This window comes from Pararge aegeria, chromosome 19 (genome assembly GCF_905163445.1).
Source record: "Pararge aegeria chromosome 19, ilParAegt1.1, whole genome shotgun sequence".
NCBI lineage: Eukaryota > Metazoa > Arthropoda > Insecta > Lepidoptera > Nymphalidae > Pararge > Pararge aegeria.
This window is the reverse complement of record NC_053198.1, coordinates 16,457,079-16,472,303: the sequence shown is the minus strand read 5'-3', so window position 1 is coordinate 16,472,303 and position 15,225 is coordinate 16,457,079. Positions and strand designations below refer to the sequence as shown.

Genomic DNA, 15,225 nt, shown 5'->3' with positions numbered 1-15,225 from the left:
CGTACGAAGCGCTTCGCATCTTCGTTTCTAATCCGCACCGATAGGATCTGGAATGCTCTTCCAGCTTCCATTTTCCCCAGTTCTTACAACATTAGTACCTTCAAATCAAGAGTGAATAGGCATCTTCTAGGCAAGCGCGCTCCACCTTAGGCTGCATCATCGCTTACCATCAGGTGTGATTGCAGTCAAGCGCTCGTCTATAAATATAAAAAAAAAAAGTTAGATATCAGTTCGTTTTGAGAGGACTGACGAGATCTTTATCCAGCTGTAGGCTTCAAATTGATTTATACGCTGAAGAATGTCAATTCATGCTGGCATTGCTTTGAAAGAATAACGACCGATGCCGATGTCCTACGGGACATCCTAATGTTAAGGGGCTAGATAGTTGAATGAATTATCACATGCAATAGATAAATGTCATTTTAATTTGGCTAGCAATAAACAATATAGTTACTAACTAATACATAAAATCTTACTTATACATCACAAAACTTATGTTTCACTTTACTAAGTAAAATTGTAAAATTAATAGGAAACATCATAATTTCCAATCTCCATACAAACATATAACCACGAAGACCATAAACTGCACAATCGTAACTGTTAACAAAATTAACAAACGTAAAATATCAATTACATCGTCTTACATACACCTACCAACGGCCACCGTACCGCATATAACACATACTCCCCCTACTATGTTACGATACATTTTCCTCGCTCGTCTCACTCTAGCCCGAGTGAAACCGACCGAGGGGAAAACAGACACAGCGTTAAACCTGAAAACAAACAACTTCTAACTCTATTTGTGAAACAATAAAGTTGAAAAGATTACAGCGATCTCGGTGAATGCATCAGCAAGCTTCAAATAGATGGCGACATGGAAAAAGGAACGCGTTTGAAATGGAGCGCGGCGATTGGTGGTTTCGCACCAATGGCGGCGAGGGGCGGGGAAAAGGTGCGGGCGGACGAAAAAGCGGCGCGCGCGCACATGTCACACGCGGGCGAAACGCGACGAACGTGTTTCAGGCCATCCCGGTCACGGTCCACGGCAGGTGACACTCTTCCGCGGTGAAAGTTTTTCCGGCACCAGTACTTGAAAATAGAAGTCTTAAGTTATGCAGTGCATATATTAGGTAGCTGTAGAAATTGAAAAGGCAGTGAAGGTGTTAAGACAATAGAAGTTAATCAGAAGACTGGATGTAACTTAGTAGTGGTAGAGAAAGAACTAAGGGTGATTCGTGATAAAATAGAAGCAGTTCTTTTGGTAGCACAAGATAAAGTAGCAGTGTTTGTAGCATATTCAGATTTTAGGTAACGCTACATTAAAAGACACTAATCTGACAACAGCATTTGATAAAGATGAAGTGTCGTGAAGTAATTTAAACAGGCTCTTATAAAAAGAGACAAATAAATGGAACAAAGTAAAAAAATACAGAGACAGAAAACATAATTGCAATACATAGATAGAATAAGGCATCTATTCTATTATATATAATTTATTTCAAAGAATTTAAAGCATTTAACAAAAAGAATACAAATACAAAATATAGGATAAGGCTAAAGAAAGATAAGTGCCTAAGCGACAGAGCAGCGGGGGAGGGAGGCATCAGGGGGTGGTGTCGGGGAATGTGAGAGCACATCCGGCACCATGATGTTGGGTGGGATGGACGGCAAGGAGTACGGAGCGCTGCACGCCGCGGCGGCCGCTGCGGGGTACGCCATGGAACCAGGTAAGTTAAAATCAAAACCCAACACTTTGTTCAAATATATATTGTTTGAAGGTAGGTTAATTTCAACCCTACTTCCTACTAATAATATAAATGTGAAAGTGTGGATATTTGTCATCTAATCACGCAAAAACATCTGAACGGATTTGGATGAAATTTGGCATGCATGCAGATTAAACACTTAAAACAAAAACCGTTTTCCTCCTCCTTTCAACCTCCAAAGATTTTTCTGGAGGTTGACTCTATTCCCTCAAGCTCAAAGTCTGACGGGACGGCAGCTTTGACAGGGCAGGAGCAGGGCCGATAGCTACATGTGCTCTAGGCACGGGGTTTAATCTGCAACTAAGAATTTCTTCATAGAAAAGATATTCAATGGTCAGTCTCGGGAATCGAACCCATCATAATTCGCAGACGAACACAATATCCACTGAAAAACGGCAGGTTAAACAATTAACAAGAATGCTGGCTGCATTTCTGCACATAAAAACCGCTTATCTTTGCGAAAAAATGGGCCAAACCAAATGACTATGACTTCGACTATCGGTCTCCGAGGCAAACGGGAAAAATGTGTTAGGTACTCTCTGATGAAGAGGCACACTTACGTTTCCAGTTTCAATCATCTCAGCTGTGGCCCCCGCTTTCTACCTGAAATCCTCCGTCCCCGTTCCCAAGAAGCCAGCGTCGGTTTATCAGGTCGCTTACCATCATCTTATTCCCGAAAGCTTCATGAGAGCTGTTATATCTATGGTGGTCGATCCTTTCGCTAGTATCATGCATCATTTATTTTTATCTCATTATATTATTTGCATCATAAAAAAAAAATTGCACAAAGATAGAAGAAGAATAAACACCCCCATCGTTTTATTGCGAAATAATTTATGATTTCTTCAATCTTTATGCTCCACACCTAACAGATCTTCGGCAATGAACCCGATGTTGACTTACAATTATCTAATAATTATTACTTAACAATTATGCAAAGGCCTCTCTCTCTCTCTATTTTCCTGAGTTTCGGAGCGAAACGTGCGTAGAAAGTACATTGCCGAAGATCTGTTTGGTGTGGAGTATAAAGATCGAAGAAAATAAAAATTACACCATACAGATTCTCCTGCTTTTCGCGGAGTAGGTATTGAAATTTAAGCTAAATTTTCATAATATATTTGCGGAATTCCATATTCCGCAAATAAATGCGAATAGCGATGCACTTAACATGACTATATTGATACATTCGTTGGTTTAAAGCTAAGGCACGGTAAATATATAAGCTAACTAAGGCTTCCAAACGCGCCTTTGTCTAAGAAGAATCGCACTATATGGCTTTTTTAGCGGTGCGTGCTGGGACTTGAACTCGGCCCTCTGAAAGAGAAGTCGAGCTCCTACCCAATGCGCTATCACCGCCTTTTTCGTAAGTCGGTTAAAAAGCCCCTTTGCAGAACACGCAAATAAAAAATATATTGGAGCCCTGTATAAATTAATATCTATGTTTGCGTTAAGAAACTCCGAAATAAGGAAATTGTTTGGAAAATTTATCATTTACCATAGGGCCGAAAAATGCAATAAGTTTTTATCAAATGAAGCCATAAAATATAACTTATCAGAAGCAACTCACGATAAGATTTATTGTATTGAGTTCAGGTAAATCCTGTAAAGATGATATCATTGAATCACATGATTTATTACTCGGATTACTTAGTTGTTACGCGAATTACAAATAGGTACTCGCTGCTTGAGAACTAGTTTTTACTCGCTCCGCTTTGTCATAAAAAAAACTAATGTACACGCGTTAGAAGTCTTCTTTGGCGTATGGAAACAAAATAAGTAAAATGCAGTAGTGATTAACGATAAATATTAAAATGAAACAAAAAGATTTTATTTAAATAAAAAGATTTGATTAACGTAATAATATTTATTTATTGACACTGTTTGTACTGTTACGAAACACGTGTTCTTAATATAAAAATACTAGAATATACAACTTGAACATATGTAGTTATCGATTTTCATGGCACCTAGAACTAACTTTACGATGAAGAATTCAGGTGTTGGTGTGCGCGCGCATCGTAAAAATTCACTCTCATAATTTTTCTCTATCGCGCCATAAGAAGTATAACTTCAATAAATATTTTTAAGATACCCTCTTTCGGCCTTACTTTGCCGCAGACCTCAGTAAGGAACAAAACAGCGAATTATTAGATTCTAGTTATCTTATGCTCACTTTCACTAAACTTAAGAACCGCCTTAATCGGATGCCTCCTGAAAAAATAGTTTCACTAACCTTCATGTGATGTCTAACGACGTTAAGCGCCGTCTAAAGTTACGACGCCGATTCGATGGATCGTAAAGATTAGGGGGCTCGTAAACTGAAACTTGACAGATGAAAAAAGAAATTGAAATAATTAAAGAAATATAAAGTATATACTTTTACAATAATCTTAAATCCATACGAAAAATTAATACTATTATAATAAAAACCACACCTTGTGGCAAGACAAGACCAGTTAGGTTAAATGAGTTGTAAATGTATGCCTGGGAATCTTCTTTGGTTAAGCGTAACTTAATTGTCCGTCGTTATTAAAAAACAGGTATTAATAGTTCTAGTTTTTACTGGGTTAGCTACATAAGCTACCATTAAAACTATGATAATACGTATAAAGTTAGAACCACAGAATTAACAAAATACAGAAACTATGTACACGATTAATATTGAAGCAGCAAAAACCACTCCCCTTTAGAACTGTGTCTCGAACAGGCGGTTAGTCACTTCATACCATTTATTAGTTAACAGTCATTATTGTACCTCTTATGTTCTAAACGTTTACCATAAAATGGGAAAAGTTTGTGAACTAGCAACATTCCTCGGGTATGAAGTGAGACGTGCGCGAAGCGTTTTCAATGTTTTTGGACACAAAGCACTGCAAGAAAAAATGGCTGAATGAGGGTTCTGATAGAAATCGAACATGTTGGTAAATGATATTCCTTTGCGTAATTCAATGATTTGATATGAAAATTAAGCTTAAGAGAGCTATATTAGGAGCTGTTGAGTTTACAATGAATAATCTCCTAAGGTGAAAACATGCAGATTGCTGCTTTTCGCGAAGTATAGCAAAATAAGCCTTAATTTCATAGTATATTAATGATGCAGATAAACTGAAGATAAATTTTAAAGATCAGGATATGTGGTATATGCCTAGTAGAAGGAAGTTGAAATTTAATATGGGAACGGCATACCCAGTGGCGTGCATAGAGGGTATGCACAGGGTATGCAGATGATATAAAATGAAGAAAATCTCCAGTACGAGTGCGAGGGAGTACAAGGGATAGGCATTGTAAGTTTTGAAAAGCCCACCCTTAAGTATTTATAACTCATACTGGAGATTTTCTTCATCTTATATCATCTGCATACCCTCTACGCACGCCACTGGGCAAACCGGATGCGGTGCGTATAATAACGATGATGCAACCCAGATTATCAGTGTATCTACAGTTAGGTTAGTAACTTTTTTTGTAACAATAATTGACCCACTGATGGTTAATGGGAAACCATCGCCATCGCATATACCTTCAGGGCAACACTAAGCTGGGCATGCAAGGAACACATCTGGCAACGTATCTATGAAACTGAGACATAGCTGTAATACATGGGCCTGTAATTACACCGGGAACCACGCCCTTCAAACTGGAACACAACATTGCGGTAGAAATGAGCATGGAAGTAGTACTTCTCTACCTACTTGGACCTTACCTTCGCCGGAAATGAATTTAGAACGGTCAAAAAGGGAAACATGTATACTTCAGAGGATACAGAGGTACAGTGGACATAAAGGATGCACCGGCAGACCCCAGAGGCTTCGTTTCGTATGCTGTGCCCGAAACACGTGTAAGATATACTTACCTCTCAAGTTATCAGCTGCCCCCTGGCCCCGGGCCGGGGGTCGTAGGGCTATCTAGGCGGGGCCGCTGAGGGTCACCGCCAGACGTCACTCATTCACCGTCTACTAGTCAAGCGTTAAATTGTTCCATGAATTTATTGTTGTCATATTTACTTTGTGCCTTTCAAAACAGTGTGATATAAATTGTGATCAAACAACATCAAACTACTACCTACTATCTAATAGTTAACAAAGAAGAAAATCAAATCTAAGTGATCTTTATCGGTCTGTATGAGCGCCCACCTCAGAACAGTTCATTATAATCGGCTAGGTCTTCCTGCTTGCTGAAGGCTTCTTCTTAGAGCAGGGCGCGTTTGGAAACCTTGTAGCTTAAGTTTTAAGTTTATGAATGTAGTTATCGCCATCACTACTCACTACTATGTACACATTTTGTATGTAATAATCTTTGACTTGCGTTTGACTTGTTTTAAAATGCCAGCTGGCCTCTTCCATTTCCACAAATCGTAGTCGCTCATGGAGTAGTTTAATGTCCTTAACTATCAAAGTAAAATATTTGCGAAAAGCAGTAGGATCTGTATTGTGTAGATTGTGCTGCTTTTCGCGTTAAATCAAGCTAATTTTCATAATACCTATATCATGGAATTCCGCAATCTATCCAATCCCTATCCCTACTCCTTACTAACTATCCCTATCCCTACTAATATTATAAATGTCAATGTAAGTATGTTTGTTACTCTTTCACGCAAAAACTACTAAACCGATCATCAAGAAACTATGTACACATATTCTTGGAAGTGTTAGAAGTAATATAGGATACTTTTTATCCCGACATTAAACTCGGTTCCTTTGTGAGAAGGGATGAGTGTTTGACGACTTGACACCATAACTCCGACAAATTATAACCGATTTAAATAATTATTTTTGTACTATAGAGAGGTTATAATATGTGTTTAATTTTGCCAAAACTGTGGTTGGAGATAGAGGACAGAACTCCTCAGCGAACAGCAGCAATCCCCTCATTTAAGGCTTAGCGATACTGAATACTTTAAAATTTTTAGATCTACCACTAAATTTAATGCCACATTAAAAACAAAATCAAACGCATACGAAGTCGCATACGAAGGAAACAGATAGTCAAGTGAAATTTTAATTACTAAACGTAACAACTACAACACATAACTTAGGAAAGTTAGAGGTGCGTGCTGGGATCCGAACTCGGGCCCCGAAAGTGAAATAGAGCTCTTATCTTATGCGCTATCACCGCTGCATAAACATATGGTAAAAACATGCAATAATTTACTCAACATAAGTAATGAAAGGTTGATGGCGTATTACGTCAGTGCTTGATAAGGATTATATTTGTACTTTTGTATGTGTCACTACTTTCGTATTTATAAAATTACTATTGCCCGCGACTTTGTCTGCGTTTGATTTTGTTTTTTGATGCGGCATTAAATTTAGTTGTAGTTATAAAAAAAAATAAAGTAAATTTCATGAGGATCGGTTAAGTAGTTTTTGCGTGAAAGCGTAACAAACAAACTTACATTGACATTTATAATATTAGTAGGGATAGGGATAGGGAAGTAGGGATAGGGATTAGATTAGCAGAGAGCGTGTTTATTTAATTTTGGATTAATTTATTGTTCTGAACACTAAAATTTACATGCATGCAGGCGTACAACATTTGAATGCCACTGAGGTTGATATAAAATACAAAAGTAGTACAGAATTACACAATTAATTAGACACTATTTAAATGTAATATTTTGTCAGATTATACTTACTCTACATTGAAGCGGTGATAGCGCATTGGCTAGGAGCTCGACTTCACTTTCGGGGGGCCGAGTTCGAATCCCAGCACGCACCTCTAACTTTTCTAAGTTATGTGCGTTTCAAGTAATTAATATATCACTTGCTTAAACGGTGAAGGAAAACATCGCGAGGAAACTGCATAGCTAAGAGTTCCACATAGCGTCCTCAAAGGTGTGTAGAGTCCTCCAATCCACACTGGGCCAGCGTTGGGAGGAGACCGTCCTCTGTAGTGGGTCGGTAATGGAATGATACATTAAAACCAGAATTATTGTAAAATATTGAATATACCTAAAATTAGTTAAATGTCATCTCTTAAAATCAAATAATTACCGCGAAGGCTTTAGCATTTATATTAAAAACTTCCGTAGCTATTTTCTTTACAGTTTAATGAAGCAATATTGTTGGTTCAACTTTGTTAAGTTATTCAGCTAAACAGCCTCAAGACAATGAATTGAATAGTGTTAAAAGCATGTTTACAACATCACTTATCGATAAAATATATACCATGTTATATTTAAAGCGGCTGCGGTCGTGCGCACTGGCGCACTACTGCATCAAGACGGAGGTTTATCGCGGTTCACGGGGCGGCAAGGGTTATCGATAACCGATAACTTCGCCTCACTATTGCTAAAGCTGCCATTAAAGCGTGCTTAATGAGTCTTATTGAAAATAAATTAGATTCTTTGATAGCACGGAGTACTTGCGTCACTCTAATAGCTTAATGTTTTGTTCACATCCTGCAACGTGCCGTCATCACTTACCACAGGTGAAATTGCAAACAAGAGCTAACTTGTACTGAATTAAGAAAAAAATATAGCTTGGTCATTCAACTATAGATAAATACATAAGCGCCAAGTTATATCTAGTAGTTACTTAAATATTGTTGAATATTTGCGGAACTTAGGTATTTGTAATGTCGATTAGTGTTGTAAGTACATCGCAGGCATCGATAACGCACGTTTAGGTCGATATTCGATAAAATCTCTAATTACAGCATCGTTACGCGCACTTATCGCGACGACCCGAGCCGCTAGTTAATTATTTATTAATCATTATAATAAATAGTACGAACCCTATCAACACGCTGTTTTAATTAGAAATCTTTATAAACATTCGCGCCGCGTTCTATTTGTGTATAGAATTTGATTATGCAGATCACTGATTTATTATTTATTTATATTGATATCATCAGGTGTCTCGCTGCTATCAGAGAACAAATTAGTTTTAAAAGCAAAATTTGTAACTGATTTATAATGAATTCGCTTATTTGCCTGTTTGTCTTATCGGCATTTACAGTGGGGAAAAATATGTAAGTATATTTAAAAGTGAATAGCTGTTAGCGCGTGTGGAACTAAGTTCTTGTAAATATAAATTCGTACGGCTATAAATTATAAATAATAATAAAAACTGAGATGTGCCCTTTTAACTTTATTGCAAAATTTTTTTTTAGTTACGAAAACTTAATTCGGTTTTTGTTATAAATATCAAATCAATCAAGTTAAAAATGTTATAATATGAAATCCGTAACGAGGTTTAGAAGAAGAATAAGGAGAAGAAACACTTTATTGCACGTATAACATACAGGAAAAGAAACAGTAAGGAGTATACAGTACACAATGTAGACATGCAAAGGCGGCCTTATTGCTGCAAGAGATCTCTTACAGGTAACCTTTGCAGATAGGACTTACAGCAAAAGAACGGGATAGTGCCAAGAGTGTTGATACATAAATACCAAAATGTAAAGATACAAATACATATATAATTTAAATAAATATACGTTATACCTATATAAATACAAAATATACATAATATATATAAATATATGACATACATAATATATATAAGTAGATTTCAACACACAATTTAAAAGAAAGAATATATAGAATCTACTTTTGACGTGACAACGTCTTATAATTCGATGGAGCCGGCTGCACGCACGAAAAAACATGACGTATGCGGCGTTACCTCGCTCTGAGGCGTTCCATTCAAGGCTTCAAGCCTTGAATGGAACGCCTCAGAGCAAGCGAGAGCGCGGAACGTGCGACAAAGAGGCACAGTCGACCTCCGCGTTCGACATCTGTCTTTCTCCTACTTGTGTGAGCGATGCGTCCGCGTGGACAGCTTCTATACAATAATGCATTTACATGTTTTCGGCAAGGATGAAGTGAAAAGTAATAAAAGATAATATCTATCAAACAAATAAAATTAAAATTTTCTACATCAACATATCAACTTATAACCGGCCCAGGGCTCGAGTATCCTTCCACAATGAGAATGGTTTTAGTCTCCACGCTGGCCCAATGCGTATTGGTGGACTACCCAAACTAATCCGTCATCATCATCAATTCAACCAATTGACGTACACTCCGTCCATAAGTCATTTGTAGGGAGTTCCACAATCAACGGTTATAGGCCACTTCCCTCCAGCGGCTCCCAGCGACTCGCCTGATGTCATCTGTCCACTTCGTTGGGGCCTCCTACGCTTCGTTTACCGGTGCGGGGTTCCAGCACCTTAAGACTCCAACGTCCATCAGTTCTCCAGGCTATGTGCCCAGCCCATTGCCACTTCAGCTTCGCGACTCGCTGAGCTTTGTCGGTAGGATACCCTACCCTACCCTAAGATAGCGATAGTTTAGTCGGATGTCAAAAAAATATATTCGACTTTATCTTTTTTTAAATAAGATTTAAAGAAAGATAAAGTCGATGCCCATTGTCGCCGAAAGCACAGTTAGGGGCTACAAACAAACGGCGTCTGTTTGTCCGTCATCAGTGGGTACTGTTTGCTCGCTCGGAAGCAGCCGCAAACACGCTACGGCTACCGGTGCTAAAAAAAATATATTGAAAAAACAATCGTTGCTTAACTTAACTTAGCCTTAATATTAATCTTAACTCGGCCTCTGCTTACTTGAATTTAGTGTGTAAAAATTTACAGTTCACTATAAGCGTCATAAAACGGTTATGCGTGGTTATGATGTCTTAAATAATTCTAGCCCGTCAATGTCAAAATAATAACTTTCGACTTTGAGAAACTTTCTAAACACATGTCGATTTCCGCTAAACTAAATCTGTAATAGTAATTTAACTTCGATCCTCGACCAAATAAACTCTTATCCTTCCCGCCGTTTATTAGACAGTTATTACACTTACTATCTCTGGAACATTCACAAGACTCAAATATGTCGATAACTTAAACCTAAGACACCACAACCACGATTGACCACTGAGGAGGTACTCTTGACAGTGAATATCAAGCCCTCAACCGGTCTGGCCGGCGACGAACAGGCGTGGCCCAGAAGTGGTTCGTGAAAGACTGCCGGTAGCAGTGACTGCTGAGCAGAAAAGTCAGTTCCCCCAATGATTCTCGGACAATCGGGGAAGACCCAAATTTAATTGTAAAGTGTGCAAATCGTCTGACATACACTGATGATTTGCAGAGCCAAATATTATAAGAATTGTGTGCCTAGTTGCTACAGTTAATGTTTTTTTTGTGAAACTAATAAAACTAGATACGTAAATATTGAGCCTGAAGTTGAAATATAATATTTTGCTCCCACTTATTAATAAGTAATAATTCTTATGTTTTTGAGTTCCTTAATTCCATGGTGACTTATTTGTAAGTTTTGAAGTATATGTTACTTTGTTTATATGTTACACGGTTTTAAAAGGATGAAGGTAGTTGCGAAACCGAGTGAGAGGGGAATACTTCGTCCGCCAGCTCAATTTTTACGATGCGCGCGCACACCGTCACATATATCCGGCACCCTGAAGTTGGCTGTAAGGTTTGATAGTGTACAGTTTAAACTGTCAAAGTCTGCGGGTTTAATTGATTCAATTGTAGAACAACCTCAATTTCTATATTCACTGAAACTAGGTGGTCCGATAATGAGATAACTAGATAATGCATTATAATAAAACTTACAATGTATTAAATTACTTTTTTCTATTCTTAGTGTCGTTTTCTCTACAAACGTAGAATAAGGCGTAAGATAAAAAAAATTAAAAGATTCTTATCTTATTACGCCGAAGAAGTATAACTTCTAACGCGTGTACATAAGTACACACACGTTTTTTTTTTTTATTCATTATTACCTAAATAATTGGATACGAAGTGATTCCAACTATTAAACTAAGCCTTCATAAGTTTAGTAGACAATAATTTACAAATCGGCGACTGTAATCCCACACTTAACAGCTGTGGTCACAAAATTCTGATACATACACATAAATTATATACACGGCCTTATCTCAAACAGTATAAGGACCATTAGAGGATGGAGAAAAAATCAAAGTAGCTCTTTATACAAACATTGGGTCTGCAAACAGACTAATTGACAGGAAATTTGTAACATTACTCGTTGTTTGAACTTGTGCTTAGCTCCCGCAGCCCGGCGCTCCCAGTCAACTAATTCCTCGGTCGCCGCAGAGATTAACTTTGTCCACAACTGTTTATAGTATTGTGATCTATTTATAGATTTTTGCAAGTATTATTGTATAGTATTTGTAATTATTGACCGTTTACATTATTTATATACGGTATTCTACGGGTATATCTATGCACAACCTTACCTATCTTCCGTATTTGTTTTTATTAGCCATTGGTTGTCTGGAAGAAATCGCTACGAAACGATAAAACCGCCAAATTGTATACGCTGCTTTGTGATGCTTTTTGTGGTGTACAATAAATGTATATTCATCGATTCATTCATCATCATAGCTTCATCATCCTCCTTAGCTTAATAACGTCTCAAAGCTGGGCACAGGTCTCGTCTATCATATTAAAGATGGTTTTAGAGCCTAGACCTACCATGCTCCTCTCATGTGGATTCGTGGGGTTTAACGAGTTTATTTATGTATAATATTAAGATATTTAAACATAACAAAAGATCTGCCAGAGTTTAAGTTGAGGCCTTTCATTCTAAAGGTGCATCTTGTGAGAAATACTGGCTATTATTCGGATTCGGATTCAACTCGATTCAGGCGGATCAGCTTGCATTCTCCGAGAAGTGCCAGCAACGACTCGGCACGTCACTCTCGGCTGTTAAGGTTGGGTTCACTTATTAAACAGCGTGCAGCCGCTACCGATTCATCGACAAACATTCGGAAAACGTCACCTCACTACGGGAGGTTACAATATTATTTGTGAGCTACGTTGATGTTTCTGTTAGCGATTTAAAATCCAGATTAGGTGTTATTTATATAATATACTGTCTACGTCTCCGTAGATAGATGCTACGCTTATGTAAAGAGCTGAGCTGTAGCAGATGAAATGCAATGTGGAACTGATCACCTCTTGATAGAGTCTGCATATATCTGTATTCCATAGGTTTTACAAATTTAAGTAAATGTAGAACACAGTGCCCCTTCAAGCCTGCAATGTGCACAGATCGTTCCCGCTAAGCGCCAGCCTCCCATAAGGCAGTCTCCCTTAAAAAGGAAAACGTGCCAAGTTTTTATTAAAATGAACAATTATTTTTATTTTTATATAATCAACATCGCCAACAGTTTTTGCCGACGCGGCTATTCGAGGTTCACTTTAGTTTTTATCAAGCTGAGAGTTTACTACCGCAAACTTTAGAGCTGAAAAAGTTACACAGTTACGATTTTACTAGGTGTAAATAAACTATATTCAACTAAACAATTATTTATTTTATGGTCAACGTATCCTGAGGATGCTCCAGTTTCGGAGCGAAACGTGCGTAGAGGGTACATTGTCGAAGATCTGTTTGGTGTGGAATATAAAGATTGAAGAAATTATCATTTACAACATACAGATTCTCGTACTTCTCGCGGAATATAGCAAATTAGCTTGCTTTTCATAATATACCAAGAAGCCTGAGCAGTCAGGCCCGCGTCCCAGCTATTTAGTCCGTCGGTAGTCGGGGACACATTGTCAGGCCAGTGTCATTGTCAGTGCGTGATCGAAAGGCATTATCCTGCCACTACTTATACCAAAATCTCTAGAAAGTCTTCGTAAAGTGCAATAGCTATATTAAATTTATTTCATTTTCGCAGTAACGACCTTTGCTAGGAATATTTATTAAGAAGGCTGCCCATATTCGTGTCAAGTTTTACAAACATACACACATGTCAGGGATATTACGACTCTACATCTTTGATTTTAATTTAAACTAGCCTTTACCGGTCACTTCGTCTGGGCGGAATTTGTTTGTCTGGAATAAAAGAAAATTATAGTCTTCTTCCACATCTACATTCCACTTTTACACTTCATCTACATTCCGATTCTTTCATAATTGTAGTTAATGAAATTGTCACATATTATCAATTATTTTTAAACGAGGTTAAAATCTCACATGCATAAGTTTTGATAAGGTAATGGAAAAAAACATAATGATTATATTATTCATTTTAATAAAAACAGATTTTACGTAACTCGGTGTTAAACACTCATATAAGAGTTTAAAGTTCTTCGCGAATGAAATAGGTATGTCGGTATGCTCTCTTTTAAAATAGGATTTAACAATTTAGTGTTTTTAGTCAAGTTAAGTTCGCGTTCTGCTATTTCAAATAATCATACGATTATACTCGAATCATCAATAAGAAATAGGCTATTTACAGCCTCTTTTTATACGAGAAAAAGAAAGATTCGTAGATACTTCATATTGCTCTAATATAGGTCGGTGGGTTGTAACAACTACATATTAGGAATAATAACGAGGACTGACTCGATAACATTGAATGCTCTTTGAGGCACGGGGTTTTAACAACGTTTATTGTATTACTACTACTCGATATCTAAAAATTTCAGTCCGACCCAGGAATCAAATCCCGAACCTCCTGAATCCGTGCTAAAAACTAGATGACCGAGACAGTACGAGACAAAAACTTTTACTACATTGTTCAAATGCCCATGCTCAGGCGCAGGAGTTTAGAGGTTTTTTTGTGCGCAGTCGGTTAGCGGGTAGCGGAGCGGAGTGGAGTGGAGTGGGGCACGCTTGTGTGTCTGTTTGCGCTCGCATTAGCCGCTCCTGTGGGTCAACAGTGCCGCGTAATGGCGACAAACAAGTGAAGCTACCGATTGTCAACGGAGGATGCCTTTATACGATTAACTAAACAAATGACGCGACTGCAGTTGAATCCTGGACATCCATTTTTATATTTTCCTCATGGGCATTGGTTTTTTTTTTCGAAAATTAGCCAATTAAATTCTGGGTATGTAAAGACGATTTTTCATACAAGTAGGTAAAAGGAATAAGATTCCACATTTAAAATAACACACGGTAAAAACCAAATTTTCCGGGCCAATACAAATGTAACGAACTACATGCCTGTTGATAACATATGAAAACAGTTATTAAGTTGGAAACTTTACTAAGTTGCCATCAATTTATAAGTTAAACACTTTTTTTTTCACATTACATTCTGTAACTGTGTTCCTATTCCAACAGATATTATACTCATGTCAGATACATGGGTTGGCAACTGAGGTTACAAAGTATAATATAATGCTTTGATAGTTGTTTAATAGCCACATTTAAGCCCGCGTTCATTGAGGGAAACACACTTTTTTTTATCTTTTTTTTCTCTTTCTGTTACTGTTCAATTATGTATTTTGTATATGTGGCATGTGGTTATAAATGTGTATATTATTGTAGCCTGGAAGAGAGTCTTTTGCTTGAAAATTATGTTTATTTCGTCCTGTACCTACTTATTATCCGTTGTTATGCAATAAATAGATTTAATCCTTTCAAATTGTATTTTCTATCCCCCGAGATACTTAACTACATAGATAATGGTTGCCTGGAAGAGATCGGTATAAGGCCGTCAAATTGTAT

General features: G+C 37.5%; 1 protein-coding gene across 1 annotated transcript in view; it reads left to right on the top strand.

The window, feature by feature from the left end:
* Window positions 1–1,651: 1,651 nt before the first annotated feature.
* Window positions 1,652–15,225, top strand: part of LOC120632130 (paired box protein Pax-1-like) — a 35,435-nt gene continuing 21,861 nt past the window's right edge. The window contains exon 1 of the mRNA XM_039901935.1: window positions 1,652–1,733. Coding sequence (XP_039757869.1) covers window positions 1,652–1,733 — 82 coding nt within the window. The remainder of the gene's footprint in view (window positions 1,734–15,225) is intronic.